At 45.9% G+C, this 21,439-nt stretch overlaps 1 protein-coding gene across 2 annotated transcripts in view; it reads right to left on the reverse strand.

Moving 5' to 3' along the window:
* Nucleotides 1–16,866, reverse strand: part of KAT6A (lysine acetyltransferase 6A) — a 107,004-nt gene extending 90,138 nt beyond the window's left edge. Inside the window, exons 1-2 of one of the 2 annotated variants that reach the window (XM_061134684.1) lie at nt 16,741–16,866; nt 13,358–14,273 (exon numbers count right to left, since the gene is read on the reverse strand). In XM_061134684.1, coding sequence (XP_060990667.1) covers nt 13,358–13,957 — 600 coding nt within the window. In that variant the 5' untranslated portion in view covers nt 13,958–14,273; nt 16,741–16,866. Of the gene's footprint in view, nt 1–13,357; nt 14,274–16,740 lie in introns of those variants that run through there. The other variant, XM_061134685.1, reaches the window with a different exon arrangement.
* Nucleotides 16,867–21,439: the final 4,573 nt, after the last annotated feature.

Genomic DNA, 21,439 nt, shown 5'->3' on the forward strand with positions numbered 1-21,439 from the left:
ATGTGAGTTTCCTGCTTGACAAGGCAGATTCCTTACCATTGAGCCACCTGGGAAGCCCATAGGGAGAGAACAGTTGGCGTAATTTCAAGGTTGGGGTTTGCCAATTTGATGCGGGCGTAAAGCAAGTAACTGCAATGATAAACCATAAAGCCAAGCAATTAGAAGGAAAGCATTCATGGGGGGATACAGCAGAATCACATAGGGAACTTTCCTTGAAGAACATACCCCATGGGAGACCTTCAAGAGATAAAAGAGCAGGTGCAGCAAGAGGGAAAAGGGAGAAAGGTGGAAAAATAGGGCCGTTATGGTCAAGGACCAGAACAAAATTCAGGGGTACGCCGTCCTGAGTTCAAAGTGCATTCAGGAGAGTGTTTCCTGTATTTGAAATTTCAATTACAGGCAATTCCTTCCCCGCCTGTCCCGCCCCCGCCACCCCCACCCCGACAGTTCCCGCCCCAGGACATGCTGGTTCTAAGCACTGGAGCAGTGGTTCTCAACCACGGCTGCACGTCAGACATGCAGGGAGGTGTCAGCAAACGGAGATCTGGGCCCCACTGCTGGAGTCTAACTTAATTGGCTTGTGTGTGTGTGTGTGCCCACGTGTGTGTGTGTGTGTGTGTGCGTAAGTCACTTGGCTCGTGTCCGACTCTTTGGGACCCCATGGAATGTAGAGCCCATCAGGCTCCTCTGTCCATGGGATTCTCCAGGCAAGAATACTGGAGTGGATTGCAATTTCCTTCTCCAATTTAACTGGTTCGGTGTTTCTCTTTAAAGCCGCCTCAAGTAATTCTAAAGTGGATTTAGTATTAAGAACCACTGCTTTAGAAAGAACAGAACTTTAGATTTATGTTATAGTATTAAAGGAAAACAGACTAGCATGGGAAGAAAAGTAATAACTAAAACTGGAAAATGGTGAAAGAGAATCTAAACCCTACATCATATATTTAAAGATGTCCTAAAAAGGAAAGCTGGGAAACTACTAAAGCACAGCGCTACACACACACACACACACACACACACACACACACACACACAACTAAAGCAAAGCGCTACGCTCTACACACACACACACACACACACACACACACTACTAAAGCACAGTGCTACACTCCACACACACACACACACACACACACTACTAAAGCACAGCGCTACACACACACACACAACTAAAGCACAGCGCTACACTCCACACACACACACACACTACAAAAGCACAGCGCTACACACAACACACACACACACACACACACACAACTAAAGCAAAGCGCTACGCTCCACACACACACACACACACACACACACACACACTACTAAAGCACAGTGCTACACTCCACACACACACACACACACACAACTAAAGCACAGCGCTACACACACACACACAACTAAAGCACAGCGCTACACTCCACACACACACACACACTACTAAAGCACAGCGCTACACACACACACACACACACACTACTAAAGCACAGTGCTACACTCCACACACACACACACACACACACACTACTAAAGCACAGCGCTACACACACACACATACACAACTAAAGCACAGCGCTACACTCCACACACACACACACACACTACTAAAGCACAGCGCTACACACACACACACACACTCTACTAAAGCACAGCGCTACACACACACACACTACTAAAGCACAGCGCTACACTCCACACACACACACACACACTACTAAAGCACAGTGCTACACACACACACACACACACACTACTAAAGCACAGTGCTACACACACACACACACACACACTACTAAAGCACAGCGCTACACACACACACACACACACACACACTACTAAAGCACAGCGCTACACACACACACAACTAAAGCACAGCGCTACACACACACACACACAACTAAAGCACAGCGCTACACTCCACACACACACACACTACTAAAGCACAGCGCTACACACACACACATACACAACTAAAGCACAGCGCTACACTCCACACACACACACACACTACTAAAGCACAGCGCTACACACACACACACACACTCTACTAAAGCACAGCGCTACACACACACACACACTACTAAAGCACAGCGCTACACTCCACACACACACACACACTCTACTAAAGCACAGTGCTACACACACACACACACACACACACACACTACTAAAGCACAGTGCTACACACACACACACACACACACACACTACTAAAGCACAGCGCTACACACACACACACACACAACTAAAGCACAGCGCTACACACACACACACACACACTACTAAAGCACAGCGCTACACACACACACACACACTACTAAAGCACAGCGCTACACACACACACACTACTAAAGCACAGCGCTACACACACACACACTACTAAAGCACAGTGCTACACACACACACACACACACAACTAAAGCACAGTGCTACACACACACACACTACTAAAGCACAGCGCTACACACACACACACTACTAAAGCACAGCGCTACACACACACACACACAACTAAAGCACAGCACTACACACACACACACACAACTAAAGCACAGCGCTACACACACACACACACACACTACTAAAGCACAGCGCTACACACACACACACACAACTAAAGCACAGCGCTACACACACACACACACTACTAAAGCACAGCGCTACACACACACACACACACACACACACACTACTAAAGCAAAGCGCTACACACACACACACAACTAAAGCACAGCGCTACACACACACACACACACACACACACACAACTAAAGTACAGCGCTACACACACACACACACACACACTACTAAAGCACAGCACTACACACACACACACACAACTAAAGCACAGCGCTACACACACACACACACACACTACTAAAGCACAGCGCTACACACACACACACACAACTAAAGCACAGCGCTACACACACACACACACTACTAAAGCACAGCGCTACACACACACACACACACACACAACTAAAGCACAGCGCTACACACACACACACACAACTAAAGCACAGCGCTACACACACACACACACACACACACAACTAAAGTACAGCGCTACACACACACACACACACACACTACTAAAGCACAGCGCTACACACACACACACACACACTACTAAAGCACAGCGCTACACACACACACACACACACTACTAAAGTACAGCGCTACACACACACACACACACAACTAAAGCACAGCGCTACACACACACACACACACACACACTACTAAAGCACAGCGCTACACACACACACACACACACACTACTAAAGCACAGCGCTACACACACACACACACACACACACTACTAAAGCACAGCGCTACACACACACACAACTAAAGCACAGCGCTACACACACACACACACAACTAAAGCACAGCGCTACACTCCACACACACACACACTACTAAAGCACAGCGCTACACACACACACACACACACACTACTAAAGTACAGCGCTACACACACACACACACACTACTAAAGCACAGCGCTACACACACACACACACACTACTAAAGCACAGCGCTACACACACACACACACAACTAAAGCACAGCGCTACACACACACACACACACTACTAAAGCACAGCGCTACACACACACACACACACACTACTAAAGCACAGCGCTACACACACACACACACACACACTACTAAAGTACAGCGCTACACACACACACACACAACTAAAGCACAGCGCTACACACACACACACACACACACACTACTAAAGCACAGCGCTACACACACACACACACACTACTAAAGCACAGCGCTACACACACACACACACACACACTACTAAAGCACAGCGCTACACACACACACAACTAAAGCACAGCGCTACACACACACACACACAACTAAAGCACAGCGCTACACACACACACACACACACACTACTAAAGCACAGCGCTACACACACACACACACACAACTAAAGCACAGTGCTACACACACACACACAACTGAAGCACAGCGCTACACACACACACACAACTAAAGCACAGTGCTACACACACACACACAACTAAAGCACAGCACTACACACACACACACACACACACTACTAAAGCACAGCGCTACACACACACAACTAAAGCACAGCGCTACACACACACACACACACACACACACACACTACTAAAGCACAGCGCTACACTCCACCCACACACACACACACACTACTAAAGCACAGCGCTACACACACACACACACACACACACTACTAAAGCACAGCGCTACACTCCACCCACACACACACACACTACTAAAGCACAGCGCTACACACACACACACTACTAAAGCACAGCGCTACACACACACACACACACAACTAAAGCACAGCGCTACACACACAACTAAAGCACAGCGCTACACACACACACACACACACTACTAAAGCACAGCGCTACACTCCACCCACACACACACACACACACACACTACTAAAGCACAGCGCTACACTCCACCCACCCACACACACACACACACACTACTAAAGCACAGCGCTACACTCCACACACACACACACACACACACACACAAAATGCAATGATGTTTTCAAGAATTCTGTTACAGATCCTAGAAAACTCAGGAGCTGGGTGCCTCACTGCAGCCAACGAGGAAGAAAAAAGACAAACCTGTGCTCTACTAAGCAGAGAGAACTGAAAACCAACACTGAGCAGCAGCCTTCTGGGTCAACCGCAGTTCCCTACTCCCTGGAGGGAAAGGCAGCCTACAGGGTGAGCATGATAATCACCTTACGCACACGGACCCCCCTCTTCTGCACAAAAGGTAAAGGAAGCAGCTGTCTTCTTTCATACACGCAACAATTTTAAGGTTTTTTAGGCTGCCTGATTGTCTTTCTATAGCAGTCATTTTCTCCTTTCAAAGTTTTCCAAGAAGCTTAAAATCACCCACTGCAAAACTAAATGCTACACACCTATAGTCTCTATGCTTAATTTCAACCCAAACCAAATAGTGCCATATTACTCTACCCAATTATTTTATAAGTAACTGTCCCCAATCTTAACTTTTATTTGCCACTCTCTAGTTCATTTGCTAGGTTTTACAACAAAGTAAAAGTAATGCAGAGATGAACTGTTGGTCATAAAAGCCGAAAAAGACAAACATGACCTGTTGTCTGTTGCCTTTCCTGTAAAGTCTGTTTCCTGGTGTTACAAAATCAGGGCTTCCCTGGGGGCTCAGTGGTAAAGAATCCACCTGCCAATGCAGGAGATGCAGGTTCCATCTCTGGGTTAGAAAGAACTGCTGGAGAAGGAGATGACAACCCACTCCAGTATTTGTGCCTGACAAATCTCATGGACAGAGGAGCCTGGCAGGCTACAGTCCACGGGGGTTGCAAAAGAGTTAAGACAGAGCAACTGAACAACAATTACAAAATCCAGAACCAAAATACTGTGCATACATAAGACCATACACTCCTAGGCCAACCATATTTATGCCTTTGATGAAAATTACTTCACTAATTGTTAATAATAGAAAGGCTTGTCCCTCCCTTTCTATCTCAGTCTTAAATATTTCAAGTTCAAATCAACTACCCAAGGCACTCAATCATCATCTGTGACTTTCTCAAAATCAGACTTAACTGCAAGTGAACATTTTTTTCAAAATTCAAGGAGTATTTTATCTCCCAGTTTTAGGGTAGTTTAACATGTTCTCATAATATTTAGCTAAAACAGAAGAAAACTTTCTAATTCCTCTTCAGTCTCCACCCCCCCCCCCAAAAAAAGCCCTGTTCAACTTTCCAGAGTCTTCAAACACTGAAACAAGCAGATTTATGTATCTGTGGTTTACAAAAATCAACAAAATTCTCCACACCAGGGTTCATCCTATGGTTTCCATCAAAGAAGAGATTTTTAACAATGTTATTTTATACTCTTTCCTCTCTTAAAACTATAAAGCAGTACTACAGCCTAATGAAAAAAGCACAGAACTGAGAAGGGCCTGATCGCATCACCCAGAGGTGATTAACTTGCCGTGTGGCATTAAACAAAACTCGTAAACCTCTCTGGCCCTCAGCTTCTGTTTGTGAAATAAGAATAGAATCATCCTTATCCAAGATGGCTACTGGCTCCAAGTTTTAGAAAATGCAGATGACTGTATTCTTTTTCTTCCTGAGAATTTATCTATACTTTGTAAGCATTATTTAAAATAAAAATAATGTACTTTAATAAAAACACATTTAATTAAAAATTAATATAAAACATACAAATATAAATAAATATATAATATAAAATATATCATAGTTGAAAAATACAACTTACTCAACACTATATAGCCAGACTTATTTTTTCACAGCAGGTCCTTTTCTGTAATTGCTAGCAGTTAAAAACTATTTTGACCCAGAATGGCATTCTGCAAATCTAAATGCTACACTCCTGTAATCTCCACGCTTAATTTCAACCCTAAACCAAACAGTGCCATGCTATGAACTGTTTCTTCACCTGTTCCCTAATGAAGCCAAAAGTATTTCTTTGGACTTGAATTTACAGAGTTATGTACAGTGCTGATGAAAGCCATCTGTTGGGAACTTTGACATTCAAAGGAAAAACCCAGAAGAAACAGCCTAGATTTTCCTGGGAACCAGCTGCAGCTGCTGTTGCTGCTAAGTCACCGCAGTCGTGTCCGACTCTGCGCGACCCCATAGACGGCAGCCCACCAGGCTCCTCCGTCCCTGGGATTCTCCAGGCAAGAACACTGGAGTGGGCTGCCATTCCCTCCTCCACCAGCTGCAGCTGAAGGAGCCCGAAGCCCACCCGCGCTGGAGAAGCGGAAGGTGAAGTGGCTGCAGGTTTCACTCACCTGCCGCAGACCCTGGGAGTGCCGGCTCCACCCCTGCGCAGCCAACCTGTAAACAGCTTTACTAGAATGAGGCTCACAGCCGAGTCCACACCTAACATTTATTTGGTTCTTTAGGAAGTTTCAAATCAGAGCATAAAAAGTATTATCATTATAAGTTTAAAAAACATTTCTCAGTTCACCAGATAAAAAATTTTTTAACTCTAGTTTAACCAGCAAACTTGGCACCCAGATTCAGTTCTTTCACACAGCTAAGAACCAGGTCAGTGTAATTACACTTCGCCAGTATTCTAAATAGCAAGAGGAAAAAATATCTGTGGAGAGTCTTACAACTGCAAGACGCCTGGAATGACACAATATTTTTCTTCCGGATTCATGACACAGTTTCTGTTATCTGTCTGCTTCATAGTATTAACAGTCAATACAATGTAAAAAAGTGCTGGCCCGCGTGTCTGGATGAACCGAATAAAAGACTGGCAGCAGAATAAGAAAAAAGATAATATATTTGGCATACATTTATTTTCCATTTGGTGTTTTATGAGACGCCATAATGAAAATTTGTATTATTAAATAGCTATTATATAAATATACTATGCCTATAAAACTTAACCATGTAAAGTCCTTTTGAGACTTCAATAAGAAAGTGCATGCATGTTGAAGCACTCAGAACAGTGGCCAACACATGGTCAGGCCTTAACAAATGTTACCTATTAATAGTTTCTATAAGCAACTGCTTCCAGTTCCTCTGCCTCCAGATACAGGGCAGAGAAAGAGGTTAGGTCATCTCAGTCTCCACTCCCAGAGCAATCTGCTGTACCACCTGTCTTCCTTAATTTCTTCCATTTATTTCATCAGTTTATAAGCTGGCCCAAGGAACAGCAAAGTGTTAGCAACTGTGACTCAATGGTAAAGAATCCGCCTGCAATGCAGGAGACACAGGTTCAATCCCTGATCCAGGAAGATCCCCTGAAGAAGGAAATGACAGCCCACTCCAGTATTCTTGCCTGGAAAACCCCATGGGCAGAGGGGCCTGGCGGGCTGCAGTCTGTGAGGTCACAAAGAGTCTGACATGACTTAATGACTCAACAACGAGTGGCCGAGTGTAGAAGTTTTGATCAAAGGCTGTTTCAGTGGCTCGAGTTTTCCCTCGGTGTATCGTGGATGGAACACAACCGAAGCACACAGAGCTCACAGGCTAACTCGGAGACCAAAAATATCTGCGCAACTGACTGTATTTAATAAACGCTGCATTACAAACACACCTCTGCCTGAGTTGTTTTTAATTTTTTTTTTAATAAGAATAAGTCTGCTGAGACAAAGTCAATTTATATTAACCAAATTTATATTTAGGGCTTCCCTGGCGACTCAGATGGTAAAGAATCTGCCTTCAATGCAGGTGACCCAGGTTCGATCCCTGGGTGGGGAAGATACCCTGGAGAAAGGAATGGCAACCCACTCCAGTATTCTTGCCTGGAGAATTTCATGCACAGAGGAGCCTGGTGGGCTACAGTCCACTGGCTCACAGAGTCTGACATGACTGAGCGACTAACATGCACACACACACATTTATATTTAACCCACCTCAATGACTTGTTAGTAACAAATTTTTATTTCTAGCCAGCTTCTCCTCAGGACCCAGGACACTTAAGGGTCATCAAAAAATCATATAAACAGTGATGTAAGAAATGTACGATACTGTAATTACAATTAATGTAATTAACTATAATGTAAGAAAATAACGATTATTGAGATCAATCAGTTGCAAACTCGCTGACATTACAAAATCTACATTATTCATGTTGCTGTATCCTTGCCATTACTTGAAAAAAAAAAAAAAAAGTCAGCAACATATGGTTAGGATAATTTTCTCTAAAGTAATCCTTCTTCACTTAAAGAGTGATACAGTTGTCATTATCCTCCATTCCTTCTCCCACAGAATTAGAATTAAAACTTGCATCTTAAAGAGTTTCCCAATAATTATACTATAAAATACACTTGCTTGCATGCTCTCATAAGGATTTTAAATTGAGAACTTTTTCCACTTTTTACTACTAATTTATGCCATCTCAACTTTTCTGTAGCATCTACACTTTCCGGTATTTGCTATGTGTGTGCATGTTTTAAGTAGACAAGCATTCTGCCAAGCAGTAAACAGACCCCTGAATTTAACAGCATGGACGATTACTGTAAAGTACCATAGCAACAAAATATCTGAAAACATTACCAAGCTTACATTTATAAACAATTTTATCAGATCCACTACACTAACACATAAAATGTGAAACAATTTTATGATTAAGGCCATTTCCAAATAGCTAAATCAAAGCTCTCATTCTTAACTCTCCTAACTTGAAAATATATTTCCATTCTAATCAGCATCTATACATCAAAAATCAAAGTTCCTGTCAAAGCCTCATTTATTCTATGCACTTAAAATGCCAAGTTCCAGTTACATAGAATAACTTGGACTCTACTAAGAGTTTACTGAATTTCAATATAACTTATCTTAGAAGGCTAGCAATTTATCATTTAATCTTTTGGCTCCAAGTCACTTAGCTGGGTAATGACCTAAACAATAACATTGGTTGACAGTATCTTCTCTTCCCTTCCCAACTGCAATGCTTCAGCAAAATATAATTCTGTTCCACAATACTCCACAGATCAACAGTTTCCTCATCTGGCTGATCACCACAGGAGCAGTTTTCTGGATTAGTATTATGGAACATAAAATAAAGATATTCAGGTACATTGTTCTGTGTGTAAAATGAACCCGGAAATTTGAAATGAAGGTGAAAATTATTCCTGAAAGGGAAATGGATCCTTCCAAGATTCAGTGTCCAAAGTAATTCTTTTAATGGACCATTCAAATCTCAGGTAATAATTAGCCTCACCCAGGAAACATCTTATTCTTTCTCAAGAGATTCACAGCACCTAATTGTTACACACACCAAAAAACAGTGAATGTAAAAACTAAAAGTTATATTTTGTGAACTAAAACAACGGTGTAAAAAAAGTTATTGCCCATTTCTATGCTGTCTGCCTTAATCCCTAACAGGACCTAAATCATAAATGCACTGTTCGTGGTAGTCACCTAAACACTTACTGAATAAATAAAAGTAAATGAACAAATTTTCTTACAGTAATGTCTATTTCAAAAAAAAAAAAGGAAATCTGCAAGCAGAAGTTCTTATTTAACCAGTTACACATACCACCTCTGCCTATAAGCAGTTATACACATCACCTTCACCTATAGCCCATAATTCAAGGGAAAGCAACATTCTGTCCCAAATTAAAGCACTCTATTATAGCCACGCAACAGACCCCAAACTACAAATCAGAAGACTCCAGGGCCATCTGAAATGAAAATTAATACAAACAGAAAAATAACTTCAAGGGGGAAAAAAAAAGTCACATAGACCAAACTGTTTTTTAGTTATGGATCTCAGGTATACAAAAATAAATTATTCATAATCTTTTACTTCTGCTACATTCTTACTGATGGTTTGAAATCAAATTCAGAATCCATTCTATGACAGAAAGAGAAGAAAGGGATACAAACAGTGAAAGGGGAGCTCGGGACACGTCCTCTCCCACGTGCCTCGCAGTTAACACCAGGAACACTCACAACTGGACCCAAGAGCAGGGACAGGCGTGATACCGAACGACTCTCAGGAGGCAGCAGGCATCTCCGTGACAAACACTCTGGAGTCAGGATGCCCTAGTCCAAAACCTCGCCCTGTCTGCCACCTAACACCTCTGTGACTTGGACAAGTTACTGAAGCTCTTATGCCTCGACGTCTTCACCTGTAAAATAACAGCACCGATCTCACTGAGCCGTATGAGGATCCCATGAGTTAACTTATGTGCGGCTGTAAGGTAATGCCTGGCGCACAGTATAAACAAATCATCAAGTTAAACAAACTCACCATAAACTACCACACCCTAAGTTAGCACAGAAATTTCCCTCATAACATGGATAAAACTTTTCAATCACAGTATCTCCAGATTCTCCTAGTTATCAACGTGAAGACACACTTTAGTCCAAGTGTCTTCATGAAAACTCTCAAGATTTTTTGTACACAGCCATCTCCCTTTCAGAGAAAAGCAAAAACTACTAGTTGCTGAAAAGTTAACATATAGCTCCTTCCAAAGGTTAACATCACAATTAAAAAAAAAAAATTAAAAGTTAGAGCTGATACGGAAAAAAGTAAAGGGGAACTTGCTCAGGCTACTCCACAGTCCCTGCGCTTGCTCCCTCACCCACAGCCGACCAGACTAGCAGGTACGCGCGCACGGCAGACCCCAGGTGAGGCCATGCAGCTCCAAGCAGAGCGCGCGGTCCCCGGCAGGTGCTCAGTAACTCTCTGCTGAATTAATAATTACCTGTATTATCAAATACAACCTGGATAATTTTTTAAAGAACATCTAGGTTCATAACAGCCATCAATCAATTCCAAATGGGAACTGACTGAACAGTTTTTTACAAAAGAAGACAGTAGTTAAATACAACAAAAGGAACAAACATAATCTGTTCATAGGAGGAATAATTCCCTGCCCTGAAGTTTACTGCATTATGATTTTTAATGTGAGCTTTTCATATCTTTGGAGAAAGTCACACAGAAAACTTAACCCCTGAAAATAAGACTCCTATGAGAAAATATATAAAAGATCTCATTAACCCTAACTTGTAGATAATTACCGTAAACTGGCTTCCCAATCAGACCAGTACAAATACACAAAAATTTACTCAACAAAACTCAATTTTCCCATAGTCACTTTGCTTTACAATAGTGTAATATGTAGCCAAAGAGATATTTCTAACCAAAGCAAACCAGCAGACCTCGAATGGATTAAATATTTTTTTAATGCAAAGGTCTCCAGTCTAGCAGCAAAATAAGGACTGTTGGATTACATGGTTTTCAAAAGTCCCTTTCAAAAGTACAATTTTAGGGTGTTAAGACTCAGTTTTGTCCTACACTGTACTATATTGACTACCTTTAAAAAAAAGATATGCACAAATGACATTTTATGTATGGCTAACATTTTTAAAAATTAAAATACCTAATTCAAGCAAGAGAAATTAAAGCACTCAGGAGTTCTAACAAGAATTTATAATACCCGATTCACAGATGTGACACTGATTTCATTCTAAACTATAAAGTATTTCCCATTTCCATGCAGTAAACCTAGAGATCATCTGATAACAGTTGTTGAAATCAATTGTTCTATTTCATTTAACTTCAGCCATGGGATCAAGAAACAATTCATACAATCCTTATAACACTGAACTAAAAGAATGAAGTATTTCAGTTCCTTGTCCACCTTGAATTTTCAATACACCCTTAATGAACGCTCCGATGGTACAGAACCATGTTATGAATGGGACTGCCTATTAATTCAAGACTCCATTAGAATCATTTTAAGGGTAATAACAGTTAAGATAATGCTTCTATTTCAAAGCCCACAGGGAAAACGGAACCCTAAAATAGATCTCTAAAATTTTCATCCAAAAAAAAACTGTTCATCTTCAATTGCTATTTAAACAAAAATCTACTGGTGGGTTATTAATTCCAAGAATCTAGATCAAACCTCAAATATTTTAAAATACATTTAAAATACATTCAGTGTTATTAACTTTAGAATGTTAACATGCTGGAAACAGCCTCCGTGGGCTTCAGCAAAATGAAGATGATGCTACTGGCGCTCACTAAGGTGTGCAACAACCTTAAAGTACACCCACTCCCCACAGAACTACAACTCTGAGCACCTGAAATAAACTCACAGCTCTCACACCAGGTCAAAGAGGAGCTACTCACAACTCTCCTCATCCCGAATATCTACTTAAGGGCCAAGGTTAACTGTTAAGAAGATACTTTCAGCTGTACAAAGTAACGGCATAAAACAGCACAGGAAGGTACCTGTGTGCACCAAGACTCCCAGCTCCCCAGAACTTTAGCGACGTGGACTACTGTATTCCTGACCCATGCAGCTACATCTGTCATGAGCAATGTTTAGGACTTTATCGCATGCAAAAAAATCACACACACCCAAAATTAGAATACAAACAGCAGAAATAAGAATTGCTAAATCTGCTTTGCCAATACTTTGGTCAGGATAATCAGTCTCATTCCTGGCCAGTAAGAAAAGGAAGAAAGGAAGAAGACAGGTTCTCAGAGTTTCCAGCATCTGGCTGCTCAGCAACTTCAGCAGGAAGCTAGTATAAAAACTTTTACATAACAGTTTTAAAGTTGCTTGTTACTTTTTAATTCTAAGTATGTTCTTTTGGGCGGAGCAATACTCTACACTTTGAAATCTTAGGCATCAAATATGTCAAAGTATGAGAACAATCACATCTATTGAGTTCTCACCACCTAGATTTCACCAATAAAAGCCAGGCAGTGATTATCCACAAAGGGCCCTGAACGCCAAATGTAACCCCTATTGAACAGCCTAGAAATGTGGCTCTGTAGCATGCTGTTTCCCCAGCTCCAGGAACACTGATGCGCACGCCCTTCTTACCTTATCCTTCTCATGTGGAAGCAGCGACACGGGAGGTAAGGAGGAAAGAGACTCACAACTCTCTTTCCCATCCACACTGGCTGCTTTAGTGTTGAGCCGATAAAGAGGTCCATCTTTAAGGAGTCTGCCGTGGCCAACGGCGCGTTTAATAGCCAATCGTAACTGCTGGTGAAGGCCAGAGGCAGCACCGCCTCCAAATAATGCAGACACATCCTTCTGACCTTTCAAAAAACGTTCAATGCTTTTCAGAGTTGAGCCGCCGGACTCCGCCAAGCCCTCAACTGCCCGCTTGATCAGTTTATTCCAGTCTACATTTTGTTTATTATCCAATTTTCCATGGTTTCGAGGTTTAGGAAGTGCTATTCGCCCAGGATTATCAGGATCTTTATAGGAATTGAGTCCTTTATTTGAGACCTTCAAAATTGTTCCATCCTTGACACTCAACTCCAGTTGCTCTAAAACAGTTTTACGATCCAAGCCATGGGATGAAGACACTGCATTGCATATCCTTTCTTCTGAAGGCCGCTGTTTTTGCTTCTTCACTTTTTTGATGGCCTCCAAAATCCACTCCGTGTACAGCGGGTTGGCGAGTTTTACCATGGTGAAGGATTCTGTATATCCATAGAGTCGCTATCCTTTATCCTGATGCTGCGTAAGTTTCACACCACGGAAAACACCATTCGCGGAGGCTGGGAACCAGTTAACCATAGCATACAAGTTTTCTGGCCTCGGTCCTTCCTCCTTTCACAAAACAGATGCCTCCCCACTTTTACTTTAGAAACCAAAACAACCTGCTATCTGAAAAGTCTTCAAACTTCCCAACAACCTTCTCAATAGCACCACATGTGGGTCTCTTCATAAAGGTGTGAGAACTCAAGAACATCTCATTCCCAGCAGAAAAATGTGCATCTTATGCCTGAAAAACAATGAAAACAAAGTCAGTTTTCTATCAAGGTCCACGTTATAAGTAAGTTATAACTGAAGCATCCTAGCCTTTAAAGCACACCAACAGAACGTGTTCACTGAGCACCTGTAAAAGTGTGAACATGTTTCTATTATTGTTCAAAACAATCATGTGTGCAAACCATTGGGATAACAAAGAAAAGGGAAAAAAAGATGAATGATGAGGAAACAAGATGAGATGCACTATACATGACCTCAGGCTATAACTAACCGGAGGGTGCTGGCTATTCTACTCTGCACAATCTTCGCTCACCCGTCTATGAACTAAAACTCTTCCTTGACAGCTTTCCCCAGCAAACTAATCAGAACGTCAACAAGTTACCTGAATTAGTAGAAAGAATCCTGCAATGAAAGTAAGAGTGAATCTTTCATCTTTCAAAATTCCAGACATTTAGACTGGATGAAAATAGTCAATAAGAAAGGCAGAAAACCACTGAGAAAGTGTTTTAGCTGTTTCATCTAGTAAAAGAAACAAAATTTACACACAGCACAGTTCATATTTTAAGTACACTATTACTATAAACATTCCAAGTGGAAAGAAAATAACAATGGAAATAGTCAAGTGTGAAAAGTGTTTATAAAGAATTTTAAAATAAGCCAATTCCATTCAGATTTTAAGAATCACATGCTGTGATAGCTTCTCCTAGTAACATTCAATATATTGGAGAGAGTCCAACAACTGTCAAAGTGTTCGCAACCAATCTACAGATACAGAAACTAGAAATGAGAATGGCCCGGAAATTCCTAGGTTCAAACGTACACTTATTTACATATCAAATGTAGAGTTCAGAGGGGGGAAATATACTGCCTGCGTGTAAAGAGAAGATCTCATAATGATTCAAGACTGTTGTCCTGAAGAGAACATTAATGGAAAAAAACACACAAACATTATGTATATACACGTTGCCACTCCACGATCAAAGTCAGTAACACTTTCAAACAAAAGAACCGGGCAGATTTGCATCTTTTTAAAAATCACCAAAATAATGAACCCTATAACTCCTTTGCTTCCAAAAATAAATCTAACCTTACCTAAATGTTCCTGAGAACTCTTATACTGAGGAGCCTTTACAACATAAACAATGTCGTAAAGTGGCTCACGCAGCAATCCTTCCTTAAAGAGTGCCACTAAACTCAAAACAAAAAGTTTAACAAGATGCTAGGAAACCGATAGTACTATTAACTCTGATAAGAAAGAAAAGGCTCGAGTAAACACTCAAACCTAAGGCAAGACTTAATTTTTAAATGAGCTCTGGCTGAAAAGCGCCCCCACCCCCACCCCCAGGAGAGAACTAAGCTACATTTGGGTGAGAAGCGTCTCGAGAGGACAGAAATCATAGAAGCATTAGTCGGAGAAGTTCATTATTGGGGGGGACTCTGCGCTGAAAGAAAGGAGCGGCTCCAGCCCGAGTTTCGGCGGCGGGGCCCGTCCCGCACCGGCTCACCTGCCCCGCAGGTGAGAAGAGTGAATGAATGACAGCCGCTGCCCGCCTCCTGGCTCCGCGCAGGGGCCCCGGGTCTGCGGCGAGCAAAGCGCCTGCAGACTTGAACTCCAACTCGGGGAAACTGCCCCCTCGCTCCCGACAGTCCTCCCGGGCCTCCTTCCCCGCCACCCCCAACCCCCTCCACCCCCAGACACAGCTTCGCGCTCTCTTTTTTAAAAGAGCGAGAAAAACTTTAAAAAACAACAACTTGGCGTTGGCACCAGCCTGCAGCTTGCTTGCAGACGCGGGGGGCCGCCCGGCGGCTCCCACCGGACGGGAACACGGAACCCAGGGACGAAGTTAACAATGAAATCACGTGAAAGAGTTGCGAGCGGCGCACGTCTGCGCTCCCGGGCGCCCCGCAGCCGGGCCGGGTCCCGGCGGGAGCGGCGCGGGGCGCGGGGCGGGGTTGGGGGGCCCCGCCGGGCAGGTCGGCGCTGACAGGCGCCCGCCGCCCCCCGGCCCCGGGCTGACAGCGCGCGGACCCGCCGCCGCACGTGCGCCCTCCGCGCCCCCCGCACGGCCGCCTGTCAGCCCGCGCCGCGCGGCCGGGCCGGGGCCGGGCGCGGGCACCGGGGCCGCGGGCGCCGGACGGTGGGCGCGCCCCGAGGGAGCCCCGGCCGGCCGCCCGCCCGCGCGCCCGCCCGCCCGCGGCCTGGCCGCCGCCCCCTCGCGACTCCCCCGTTCCGCGGAGCCGGGCCCGGGCGCGGGCCGCGGGCCGCGGGCGCGGGGCCGCCGGGCGCCAGGCGGGCGCGAGGGGGCGGCCGCGGCGCCCCAGCCCGAGGCCTGGCGCAGAGCAGCGGGAGGCGGCGCAGGCCGCGGCGGGGCCTGCAGCGGCCACTCGGGCCCGCGCGGCGGCGGGGCGGGGCCCCCGGGCGGCTCGGCCTCGGGCTCGGCGGCCGGGGGCGGCCGGGGGGCGGCCCCTCGGCTACTTACCGGGGGCGGAGAGCGCCGGGCGCCCGGGGCCCGGGGCCGGACCGCGGAGATGCCCCGAACTGACACGGCCGCCATCTTGGAGACAGTGCGCTCCGGCCGGGGGGAGGGGAGGCGGGGCGGCGGAACAGCCGCGGGGGGAGGGGAGGCGGCGCGAGGGAACGGCGGCCTGGGGGAGGGCGCGGGAACGGCTCGGGAGGGAGGCGGGCGGGAGGGGAGGAGAGGGCCGCGCGGGCGGCGGGCGGGCCGGGGGGGCGGCCGCGGAGCGGGAAGGGCTGGGCCGGGCGCCGGGGAAGGCCGGAGGGCGGGGCGGGGGCAGCAGGGAAGAGCCGGCCGCGCGGGTCACGTGGGGCCGGTACAAAAGGCCAAAGTGGGAGGCGGCGCCGCGCGCCCGGAGCCCCGGCGGCCGGGGGGCGCCCGTGCGCGGGCCGGGCCGGGCGGCTCCCCACCCCGGGGCCGGAGCAGCCGCGGCGAGCCCCATGGCACCGCCGGGGGAGCGGAGGGCCGCGCCCGGGCGGGGAGGCTTCGGGGCGGCGCGGAAATCCGGTAGGATCCGAAGTCTTGATGGCGCCCCGTGTTTACAGCCACCGAGCCCGGCTCCTCGCCGCCTCCGCGGGCGGCCCCCCGGAGCCGGGACCGGAAAGGGGCGGAGGGCGGGGAAGCCGCCCCCCTTCATCACTGCGGTGTCCGCCCCTTCATCACTGTGGTCCCCCCCTTCATCGCTGCGGTGTCCCCCCTCGTCACTTCGGTGTCCCCCCCACCCCCCGCTTCATCACTGCGGTGTCTCCCCCCTCCATGTTCGTCACTTCGGTGTCCCCCCCTTCATCTCTTCGGTACCCCCCATGTTCATCACTGCGGTGCCCCCCCTTCATGTTCATCACTTCGGTGCCCCCCCTCCATGTTCTTCACTGCGGTGTCCCCCCCCCCGCCATGTTCATCACTGCGGTGTCTCCCCCCGTCCATGTTCATCACTTCGGTGTCCCCCGCTTCATCTCTTCGGTGCCCCCCCATGTTCATCTCTTCGGTGTCCCCCCCTTCATCTCTTCGGTGTCCGCCCATGTTCATCACTGCGGTGCCCTCCCCTCCGTGTTCATCACTGCGGTGTCCCCCCCTTCATCACTTCGGGACTCCCCCAATGTTCATCACTTCGGTACCCCCCTCCATGTTCATCACTGCGGTGTCCCCCCCCCCCGCCATGTTCATCACTTCGGTGCCCCCCCACCCCCAGTGTTCATCACTTCGGTGTCCCCCGCTCGATGTTCATCACTTCGGTATCCCTTAGCAGGAAGAGGAGAGGGCGCGAGGCGGGAGGGCCGGGGCCGAAAGTTGGACGGCGCGCGGAGCCCTGCCGCCTTGACCTCACCCTCCCCTCCCCGGGGGACCTGTTGGACCGCGCAGAGCCATCTCGCTCTGCAGGGGCCGGTGTGCGCCCCGCGCGGGTCACCTGCGCATCTCAGCCTGCCGCCACGACTCGCTGGTCCGGTGCGCCTGGCCGTGCTCGGGCCCGCTCTCTGCCGAATCTACGGCCGAGCTGAGAACGGGGCCCTTTTCACGGCCCGTCTGTCCTTCTCTGGCCGCACGGATGTTTTCTTTGTCTGGTGTCCCGTCGGTGGCAGGGACTACTGAGAGACCTTTTTATTAATCTGCATTCCGGGGAAGGGCAGTGCATGACAGATGACAGACGAAATAACTCATACTTTTGTGTGGACACGTTTTCCCGCCCCCGGACCGTTTCACCGGCCAGACTGTTCTCCCCAACCATCTCCTGGATTTATCCCAGCTTTACTATTTAAAGTCCATGCTCTGGCTCACTCCCCTAACGTTTCCTTCGTGAACTTTTGCAGTTGAATCGCTTGCCCTATCCGTGTTGCGCTTGTTGTATGGTCTTTTATCTACGTTTTATGAGCGTATTCCCAGGTATATTCTAGGATGCCTCTTTGCATCTCCAGTGGGGTAGTGTTGTACGTGCAGTTCAGAGTCCAAAAAGATGTTGCTAGTGAATGAACAGTAAGGTGGAACTGTGCTTTTGAACTGTGATGTTGGAGAAGACTCTTAAGAGTCCCTTGGACTGCAAGGAGATCCAACCAGTCCATCCTAAAGGAGATCAGTTCTCCTTCATTGGAAGGTCTGGTGTAGAAGCTGAAACTCCGGTACTTTGGCTACCTGATGCAAGGAGCTGACTCATTTGAAAAGACTCTGATGCTGGGAAAGATTGAGGGCAGGAGGAGAAGGGCATGACAGAGGATGAGATGGTTGGATGGCATCACCGACTCAATTTGGACATGGGTTTGGTTAGACTCCAGCAGTTGATGATGGATAGGGAGGCCTGGCTACCGTTCGTGGAGTTGCAAAGAGTCGGACACAACTGAACTGAACTGAAGAGGTGGAATGTCCACCTCCACCCCCATCCAGCCCTCTCTGGTTTATGTCTCAACCTATACTTTTCTTGTCTCTATAGCTTTTCTCCATTCTATTCCTTAGCCTTATTCCTCTATACATCTTAGACGGTCTAGGCCATTCAATAATAACATAAAAACTTACGTTTTCAACTCAGTATCCTACCACTGACAATTGATAACAGTAATTACAATGTGAGATTTACAGAATCACCCTTTTCTTCACCTACCACTAATCTGCATCCCCAAATGAGGAGAGAAATGTGGGGATAGAAAATAATCTATTAGGGTACTTTCCATTCTAAATGAGTTAGATAAATGAATTCTCAGGAAAAATGAGAGACATTTGTAATGAAAATACACCTGTGGGCAGGAAGTGGGAGAGACTTTTTTAGAAGACTAAAACAATGCTATTTCCCAAAGAGGACGGCTAAAGTCATACTAATAGAAAATGAGTGAGTGTGTGGTCTTCTGAAGAAAATAACTAAGATGGCTTTTGTTTGCTTTTGGATAATTTGGAAGAAAACTAACCACAGCCATTGTTGTGAAAAGACCAGACTGGAGTTTAAGCACACAGTAGCAAGAATTTAAAACAATTTGCAACAACAAAGCACAGTTTAGCTTTTCAAACAGCTTCCATAGAGAGTCTTTGCTTTACATTTGCATAACTTAATGGCACATTCAGGCAATCTTCTCAAAAGACTGATTCAGGTCTTCATCTTTTGCATGCTAAAAAGAAAGCCACAGTATCCAAAGGATAGTTTCTCTTGGTTCAGGCTTACTCAGAATTCAGCCCTGTTGGGCTGGCAGCTCAAAGTTTGTCCCCCTTCCACATTTCACTCTAGATATCCCTGCCTTTTCAGCTTTGTCTGTTAACTACATTTTATGCAGAGTTCAGCTAAACCTCAAATTGGATGGTTGCTCTATCCTTGTTTCAACAGGAGTTTTAGTCCATTTACATTTAATATAATTACTGTGAAATGAGCCCAACTGTATGATAATTTGAACATTCTTTGGCATTGCTCTTCTTTGGAATTGGAAAGAAAACTGACCTTTTCCAGTCCTGCGGCCACTGCTGCATTCTCCAAATGTCCTAATACATTGAGTGCAGAACTTTAACAGCATCATCTTTCAGGAGTTTAAATAGCTCAGCTGGAATTCCATCACCTCCACTAACTTTGTTCATAATCATGCTTCCTAAGGCCCACTTGACTTCACATTCCAGGATGTCTGGCTCTAGGTGAGTGATCACAATCATTGTGGTCATCTGGGTCATTAGGACCTTTCTTGTATAGTTTTTCTGTGTAATCTTGCCACCTTTTCTTAATTCCTTCTGCTTCTGTTAGGTCCTTGATGTTTTTGTCCTTTATCGTGCCCATCTTTGCATGAAATATTCCCTTGATATCTCTAGTTTTCTTGAAGAGATCACTAGTCTTTCCCATTCTATTGTTTTCCTCTATTTCTTTGCATTGTTCATTTAAGAAGGCCTCCTTGTCTCTCCTTGCTATTCTCTGGAACTCTGCACTCAGATGGGTATATCTTTCCCTTTCTCCCTTCATGGATCACAGCCTTGTTGTGGTGAAGGGGCTTGCATAACTCAATAAAGCTATGAGCCATGCTGAAGAGACCCATCCAAGACAGCCAGGTCACAGTGAAGAGTTCTGAGAAAACAGTCGACGGGAGGAGGAAATGGCAACCCACTCCTGTATTCTTGTCTTGAGAACCCCATGAACAGTATGAAAAAGCAAAAAGATTGACTTATTACACCATACTATAAAGGATTATTTTTGCCACTTCCCTCCAAATGCTAAGAGCATAGAATAATATTGTTCCTCCACTTAATCCTTCCCCTTTTGTGTTCACCGTTATCATGGGTTTTAATTGTGCACATATTTTAAACCACAGCTGAGATTGGGTTTTGGCAAGACTTGATCCCCTTCTGTTTTGCTGCAGCTCCTACAGAACAGCCTTCCAGGTGTTCCAACTGAAAGTCTGTGTTCCCTGGAGCCCACTTGGTCACTGCAGACACTGAAATCTAATGCTGCTTTCCTCAAAACCCTGAGGTGGCAAAAACCTCCACTCTGCTTTCCCAGGGCTTAACCTTCTGGTTCAGCAAGTAAAGAATCCACCTGCAATGCAGGAGACCTGTGTTCGATCCCTGGGTCCAGAAGATGCCCTAGAGAAGGAAATGGCAACCCATTCCAGTATTCTTGCCTGGAGAATCCCATGGACAGAGGAGCCTGGCGGGCTACAGTCCACGGGGTCACAAAGAGTCGGACACGACTAAGCAACCGAGGACACACCTC

This window comes from Dama dama, chromosome 32 (genome assembly GCF_033118175.1).
Source record: "Dama dama isolate Ldn47 chromosome 32, ASM3311817v1, whole genome shotgun sequence".
Taxonomy (NCBI): Eukaryota; Metazoa; Chordata; class Mammalia; order Artiodactyla; family Cervidae; genus Dama; species Dama dama.